Here is an 8,446-nt window from a genome sequence, read left to right on the forward strand (position 1 = left end):
CGTGTAAAAACATGCATGTGCTAAAGCAGTAAAACATGGTAAAACATATAGCACATACTTACGCAACCTATAAGCATATATATATCATGTCGGCTATCTCGGTCAGTACATACGTACCTCTAACACTATGGGTCAGATCCTAGCACCACTGGTCTAGGTCCCACGCCTACAAGTACACACTAAGGTGTCTACAATGCAAATACACATGCATCATTAAATAAGCTCTAAAAGCCTTAACTAAGCTATTTCATATTCTTAAATATTTTTAGGGAGCCAAATCTATACATGCGTCCGTCTTCAGCCCTTTGCTGCCGCTTGCCTCAAAACTAGGCCGCAGCTCCGATATGACGCCTGGATCGCTATGCCACTTCCGGAATCCCAAAAGGACTCCTAGAATTCCCTAGATCTAAGTTAAAAGGCTAAGAAATTGAGAGAGAAGAGAAGAGAGTTGCGAGTGAAATGAGCTCTAGGACCCTCTATTTATAGGCGAAGTTCGGACCATCCGAACGCAGTTCGGAGCCTCCAAACACGATCGGAGCGTCCGATCCCGACTTCGGGGCGTCCGAAGTCCCATCAATGTGTCAGCATGACATCATCTTGCTGACGCAGACGATGACGAAATCCCTAACCCTGATCAGATCGTCCGATGCTGCCGACGGATAGTCGAATCACGATCGGAGCCTCCGAACTCCACTTCGGAGCGTCCGATCTGCGCTGGCCCAACTTTCTTACTTTTGTTAATTAATCCCTTAATCACTTCATTGGGTTACGGGTTACTACATGATCAATTTATATTTCGATTTTCTAGTCGTCTACTCGAGGACCGAGCGATAGCGAGGTTCTAAGAGGCTTGTAGCGGAGCTGTACCAGGGTTAGAGCCTTTGACATTAACGGGCTGACGACGGACACATGTATAGTCCAGGATCCATAGTAGTATTAGGAGTATCTATTAGCTTATATATGAATTTTAGATCGATATAAGTGATATGGTATTGTCTTGATTTGTAGTGATGGACTGTAGATGTTTGCACATCTAGACCAGTTGTTGAGGTACGAAAGTACTATCTGAGATATCCTGATTGAGTATGCATGTTCTATGTGTTGCATGTTTATATGGCATGTTTTATGTGCATATATTATGTCATGATCATTATGTTGCATCCATTATCATATTGAGCGTATACCTCTTGTTATAGACTGTAGTAAGGTCGTTCAGCCCCTTATTCTTTAGTGGATGGTTCGACCCGCTAGTACGGGATCAGGTCACCTATATCCACAATTTATTCTGGTTTGTGTGCCACCTCCTGATGAGACGACCCAACGTGCTACATACCATGTCGTCTTCCTGATTGAACAGAGTTTGATTGTGATAGGTTTTTGGTACCCTTTGCATTCACGCACTCATAGCATGTGTATACTCGTATTTTCGTAGTGAGTGTTTTTATCGCTCACGTCCTCGGTTGTTTTGTGGTCATCCAATTCGACGGGGCAGTAGCAGGTTTCCCAAAATTTGAACATGTGCCTAGTAGGTGACGAAGGCTTTGATGCAGAGGTTACTAGCAGTTTAGTTTAGGTGGGATTTTGTTACTGTACTGTTTTTGTTTGGGTTGTATAATTATTGCTTTGGGTTATGTTGTTACTGGTTGTGTTCTATTGGGTTAGTAATTACTTAAGATTTTGCAGTTATCTCTAATTGTATTTCTGCTTAAGTTTAATTGCATACTTAAGTCTATGCTTCGTAGGTGATCCAAAACGGGTCACTCTAGTGTGGAAGTCAACCCAGTTCAGCAAGAACTTCATCTTCAATAGATTTGAGCATTTCATTGGTGGAGGTAAGAGGAAGTTCTGGTCGTTTTTCATACTGATCTTCATCAGTCAGCAAGTGAACCACTTCAATCTGTTCTGCGACACTGGCAGGCTGATCTTTCCCGGCACCTGCTGATCATCAGATAGCTTGATGGAAAACTAAGTTTGATCCTGAGAGATCATTTGTGCATCCTTTTCAGTTTCTTATGGTAAGGAAGAGTCCTAACTTGTCTGTTCTTGTGGGGCGTCAGTCGGACCTTTGGCTAGAACTGAGGAAGATTTGGACGGATCTGCAGGTGCTTGTTGAGAGGATCCAGACTGATTTGCAACAGAAGGATTGGAAGAGAACTTGTGCCGACTTTCTTGAGCAGATGTGTCCTCCTTTTGTTCTAGATCTAATGCATCAAAAGGCAGAGGTAGATTCAAATCTTCTCGCATGGTCTTTGAGACCATGATCAACGATAGTGCATCCATTTCCAGCTGAGCTATCATAGCTGAGTCATCCCTTGCTATTGGACCATAGGCACCAAAGTTTACTTTTTGTGCCGCAAAATCTACTTGAGAGTGCTCTCCTTCATCATTATTGCAATAAATTCTCTCCTTCGTAAAGCCTGGACAATGGCATTAGTTTCAGCACAGTCCAAAATCCTTTGTCCTAGCGCAGCAAGACTTTGCAGAAATTTGAAAGTCTTGAAGTGTTGGTAGTGCATGACGGTTCTTTATTTTACCCATTTGTCAAAACAAATCATTCTCTCCTGGATTTGATTTCAACTTCTTGAAAAGCCAGATCGAGTCTTGAAGTGCTGGTAGTTCATGACGGTTATTTATTTTACCCATTTGTCAAAACACGTCATTCTTTCCTGGATTTGATTTTCAACTTCTTGAAAAGCCAGATTGATTTCCGTCTGAGTGCTTGACAATGACTAGGCTTTTCGTGTGATTTTTTGTTCGATTAATCCATTAAATGATATGATCTTGAGAGACATGATACATTGTGCTTAATGGAGATGATGCTCACTTTATGAAGACATCGCAATGATTTGTACACTCGCAACAGACAACTTTTGGGAAGCTTCTTCTATACATTGGCAAGAATTAGTACAACAGTTAAGGTCGAAGCCCTAGGCTTACATTTCTAGTTTGGAATTGGCCTGGAGTTTTATACAACTTATTCGCTTATTCCCATATGCCACTGAGAGATTAACCACACACGAAATATATTCTAGACTATTTCTATAAATTTAAATTGCGTGTAAAATTGTCCATGGTGTTTGTGAAGTGTTAATTTTCACAAACGTACAACTTGGGTTTATATAAAAAGACAGAGTCGGGCGACAATGACTTGTAGTTCATCTCACACAAAGATCCCAAACTTTTAGACGGGATCTTGAGTTAGAGACTCAATTGTGACAATCACTTCCTCCAACTCAAAAAAAGACTCAGTCAGCAAGACAACTGACGCTTCTCGAGTGCATACCCAATTACAACCTAAAATATATATATTTTTTAGGAAAAAAATACAATGTACAAGTCCCTCAGCAACTGAACCTCCACGCACTACAAATAAATCAGTTTCTTTGCCTTGTTAATCAACCATTCGGAGGCTGTAATAATCATAATTGGCGGCAGGAAACTCCCTCCCAGACATAAGAAAATTTGAACCCACCAGTCTGAACCATTACAAATTCTCATGGATCTATACTATGGTACAACACACGAAATAACACCCACCAACATGATTCTATCGAAACAAGTAATTGAATCTCAAAACCCCCTCACCTGTTCTATACTTCTTGTTATGAAGGCCTGCCATGAAATACCAACGAAAAAGGAAAAGAGCATCAGTTGCAAAGCAGATATCCACCACCAAAAGAAACCAGAAACGGATCAAAAGATTGGTAAGCAAAAACAATGTCAATGATAAGCGAGGATTTATTTGGTAATGTTGATTAAAGGTGCAAATGAAATGAGCTTGCGAGTTTTTTGAGCTGGCTCGAAAAATATTTGATTGGTATTCGAAATCATCAAATTTGAGCCTAAAGTGAAAATATGCGAACTTTTTATTTTGCATAATTCGATTCAAAGCTCAATTAGTTTAATATCTTTGGTACAAATTCGGTTCAGTTTGTTTTCACCACTAATGCTGATAGCTTAATCATACGATGCGAGGATTACATCAAAGACAACATACCATCACACTTTTTCTTTCAGAGTCACTTCAATAATCCCTATGGGAGTTTTAGGCTGATAATGCTCATCGGTGTCTGCTTCTTCGATCTCCTGAAAATCATATCAGATACCGATGCATTTGCTGTTAAACTTCCGAGTTAGAAGCAAAAACCAAGATTTAAACACAGAAGCCGCATGAGCACCATTGAGTAAATCTAATAATCAAATAATCTAAAATCTATAATTAATAACACTATCGCTTGGCAACCTTGTCTTATCCGTTGCATACACCAAATAAATTTTTCAGAGCCTAATTAGTTTAAGAAATGCTTCATCAGGGTACGCAACACACAGGGGAAAAGAGAGAGTAAGAAAGAAAATTAAAAAAGGACAGCTTAAAGTACCTTTAAATAGTAGAAATAAAAAGGAAAAGAATTTGGCAGAATATAAAAATGTTCAGAGTGTGGCTTTGAAGGTTTTTAGCAAAAAAAAAAAAAAAAAGATGCACAGGAGATAAACACGTCTGACCAATACAATTATAATAAGGATACAAGGGCCAAAAACGTAAGGATATTTCACCTGAACAACATCTTCACCCTTGATAACACGACCAAATACATTAATTTTCTCATTCAGGTCTGGGATAGGTGCTGTCGTAATAAAGAGATCAAATTTGCCACCACCTGGTTTCGTCTTAGAAGTGCCAAGCATAAAAGCTTCATGCTTCATGCTAGATAAAGTATCAAGTCAATGGTCAATGTTTATTCAGATCAAGTCCTCAAAAAATATGTTCCAAGGTAAGGCAGACCTGGTATCGAGGTGATTGTAATGCTTTCCCCTTGAAGTCCAATCTTCAGTAGTTCCAGTTTTACTAACATCACCTCCTTGAATGACAAAGTTCTTAATCACACGGTTAAAGAGCATTCCTTTGAAGTGTCCATTCTCACTGCAGATGAAAACATATAGAGAGATCGCAAAAGATGAGGTTTTATGAAGCTTCTCTAGATTTCTAGGGGCAAGTGATGGTAAATAAACATCATACAGACACAAAGGTAGAAATATAAGACCCTTGCGACAAGCAGAGGTGGCTGTTTGATGCTGAAAAACGAGTTCTAATGGTTTGCAAAGTACAAACACTGAGGACAAAAAGCTCTCTTTCTTTTTCTTCTTCTCAGAAGGGGTTCTCCATATTGATCAGAATACCTTAAGTTAAGTCCTTAACCAGCCAATGCAGCACGACATATTCATCAGCGGAAATTAGAAACACTTAAGCAGGAAGGAGAGTGACCAAACTACAAAATATCAACTACAGGAGCCACCTTTCTAAAATGTATCACAATTCATACCGAAAGTAGTAGTGAGGTACATACCAAGAATCAATAAATTTATCAACAACCTCAGGAGAGCCGTCCTTATAAAGTTCCACAGTGATTGAACCTTTTGAGGTATTTATCACCTGCAAGTATCATATTATATCAAAATCAATCATAGAAAAGCGATCTACCTGGGTGGTTTCAGAAAGAGAATAGCAGGATTGACACACAATACATAAAGTGGTATCTTAATTGACTTGAGTATAATCTAGCAGCATTCACGTCTGAAAAGAAATGTTCAAAGCAGGTTAAAAGCTACAAAGTAAAAAGGATGACATCATGGTTTATATGCCATCCAACATCTAATAAACATAAAGAAATTGCTAAGTGTAGCGAGAAATGGTTCCCACAGAGGTTTACTGTTACGGGTGTAAATCTCAATGCATCCCATCAAAATATCAAACTCAATAACTCATGAAAATAGAGATTTATTACAAGACTGGGCGTTTGCATTTTGTTCATAAGGATAGGTTCTTGAAGGAAAGGATCATGATAGCCTTCTAGGCGATGGCGGATCACTTATCCGCTTTCTGTAAATAATCCTTTTATATTAATTTATATAATATGTTTCTTATCAAAAAAAAAAATAGAGATGCAAGGAACTTACAGCATATTTAGGAGTGTCAAGTTTCTTTGACTTGCTAGATGGGCTTTCGTGCTGCATAAATGAAGACATTGAAGATTAGAGAAAAGGAGGAAAGTAGTGAAAAAAGGATCACAGATGGTGACGGTCTACATCTAATACATCATTGAACTTACTTTTAGCAAAAAGGGGAAAAAAACTTTGTAGAAATATTAAGAACATCAATTTGGTAGGACAATTAAGATCTCAATAAATAGTGGAAAGCACCGAGAAAAACAAAATTGAAGTGCAAAAGCTGTGATAAGATAAACTAGAGCTACAAAATCACAATGAGCTAGCGCACCTCCAAACCGGGTACCAGTTCTTCACTTGAAAAGTTTGACCTATGAACAACGTAAAGATTGCATAAGAACAAGTGCTTCACAGTTCCCACCACCGAATTAGCATATAAAAGTGCAATTGATCCTCGAAATAACGGTCCAACATTGATAAGCTAGTAAAAAATTTTACTCCAAGAACAAGTCTTAGTTCCTTAATTATATTCAAAACAATACCGATTTTGGACTGAATTACACCCCATTTACAACATACATGACCAACTTAAGATCAAACTCATTCAAAGAAATAGAGAGTGTGATTCACTACAATATTTATTTTCATATAAAATCGTGCCAAAGAGCCAACATATCACAATCATTTTTCACCTCAAACCGCTAGAGGCATCTAAAATCTATATACTCCAGCTTGGTTATCCAACTCTCAATATTTATTCAGCAATACTATCAAACAGATCACTAAACCAGCAATCAAGTATTCAAACCAAACAAAATCCCATTAATTCAAGAAAAATAAATGAATCAGAACATAGTCAAACATACCTTCGAGTCCAATGTCTGTAGGTAGAGAAAACAAAAAAAACTGTGACCACGACAATAAGGCAATAAACTGCAATGGTAACCACACTTATTCGGCTCGGTGCCTTCTTCTTTTTACTCTGTATCAAGAGAGCTTGAGGTTTGATTTTCCCCATTATGCTTCGGAACAACACCAATCCTTTCTAATCTCTGGGGAAAAAAAAAACTAATGCATCAACAACCAGAATAAACTCCATATTTCTCCGATTTCGGCAAACAATCTCACCCGATTAAAATAGAAATCGAGAGAGAAAACAAGCCATCAGATCAATAACTAAAAATCACGAGCATACCAACTAATCAACAAAAAGGCAAAAAAGATATACCCTATCCTGATTTATTCTAGGACTGGAGTCGATGGACGAGGAGGAGCGATTACTCTGATGATCTCAAATACCAATTAACGGCGAATTTCTCAGTCGGAAATGCTAAATTATTTGAAAGAAAATTCGAATTTTGTAAATAAAAAATGAGAAATTACAGTATATTTACAGCCAGCCAACATATGAAAGAAACAAATGCACGAGTTATACCAAAATGTTTAAATGAAACAAACGAACATATGTCGGAGAGGCCCTTGAATGCATAAGGCAATCGGCATTGCAAGTGCGGGAGCATAAGAAGGATTAAAGTAAACCAAGGAAGAACTCAAAATATAAGTACATATAAGTGGAAAATCTCTCCACATCCACCCATTGGAAAATCAAAATAAATAAACTAAAGCACGTTAATAAAACCAAGACAACCCCAAGACCGTCATTTAGAATGCATAAAACCCCCGGCCAAAAAAGCAAAAACCAGATAAACCCCCAAAAAAAACTCGCATTAACGCAAAACGCAACAAACAATAACAAAAACACCGGGCAAGAGGATACATACAGCACTAGCAGGAAACCAAAAAATCAAAGGAAATAATTAAATAGGCCCATGACAATCCAGCAACCAAAATACCGATTAAACCCAAACAAAGAGACGCCTAGCATTAAAATATCGACACAAACCCACAAATCCACCAAAAAGCCCCAAATCCCAGCAACACAAACCATCCAATCCACCGCCAAAACCCACCAAAACAAACAGATTTACCTCGCAAGAAGAGAACCGGAAGCAGACACGAAAGTGCGAGCGAGATCGGAGGCAATCGAGGGCAAGAAAAAATGGGTCCGCGGAATAGATCAATAGAAGCAAGAATACGTCTATAGTGGGGAGAGGGAATAGTTTGGTTTGGACTTAGGGTGAGAACATGGGATGATAGTTTTCTTTTGCTTCATTTTTAAAAACTACTTTTCAAAATTCACTGACATAATTATTTCCATTGCTATAAATAAATTTTTATAACTTTCCTATAAATTAATTATTACAATATGATCTATTATAATATTATATACCATATATTTTATATTTTAAAATTAAAATTTTTATTTGTGAAAAATCAATTATCGTGTGAGAATTTATATAGTTTGGTATGATTGAATTCTTTTGAGATTTTAATTTGAAAATATATATGGATATCATATGAGACATACTTTTTGCACATTAGCATCAGCTGATATTAGGGCTGGCAAAATTATGAAAATATTGGTCATCTCGTACAACCCTTC

The 8,446-nt window shown here is 37.8% G+C and overlaps 1 protein-coding gene across 1 annotated transcript; it reads right to left on the minus strand.

Annotated features, from left to right (window-relative positions):
* Window positions 1-3,109: 3,109 nt before the first annotated feature.
* Window positions 3,110-8,086, minus strand: LOC140891981 (peptidyl-prolyl cis-trans isomerase CYP21-4). Its single transcript, XM_073300704.1, has 9 exons — window positions 7,932-8,086; window positions 6,810-6,995; window positions 6,275-6,314; window positions 5,956-6,006; window positions 5,346-5,431; window positions 4,784-4,921; window positions 4,555-4,705; window positions 3,998-4,086; window positions 3,110-3,612 (listed from the first exon to the last, which is right to left on the minus strand). Exons 2-8 carry the CDS (start codon window positions 6,959-6,961, stop codon window positions 4,000-4,002), a joined length of 705 nt encoding a protein of 234 aa, XP_073156805.1. The 5' UTR covers window positions 6,962-6,995; window positions 7,932-8,086; the 3' UTR covers window positions 3,110-3,612; window positions 3,998-3,999.
* Between the last annotated feature and the right edge of the window lie 360 nt (window positions 8,087-8,446).

Source organism: Henckelia pumila, chromosome 1, assembly GCF_033568475.1.
Source record: "Henckelia pumila isolate YLH828 chromosome 1, ASM3356847v2, whole genome shotgun sequence".
In the NCBI taxonomy this organism is placed as follows: domain Eukaryota; kingdom Viridiplantae; phylum Streptophyta; class Magnoliopsida; order Lamiales; family Gesneriaceae; genus Henckelia; species Henckelia pumila.

Excerpts from the sequence above, each read along its gene's own strand:
- LOC140891981 (XM_073300704.1), bottom strand. The coding sequence starts at position 6,961 with ATGGGGAAAATCAAACCTCAAGCTCTCTTGATACAGAGTAAAAAGAAG. Across the intron at positions 4,706-4,783 it reads TACAATCACCTCGATACCAG|CATGAAGCATGAAGCTTTTA; the intron begins GTCTGCCTTACC and ends TACTTTATCTAG. Across the intron at positions 4,087-4,554 it reads AGGGTGAAGATGTTGTTCAG|GAGATCGAAGAAGCAGACAC; the intron begins GTGAAATATCCT and ends TATGATTTTCAG.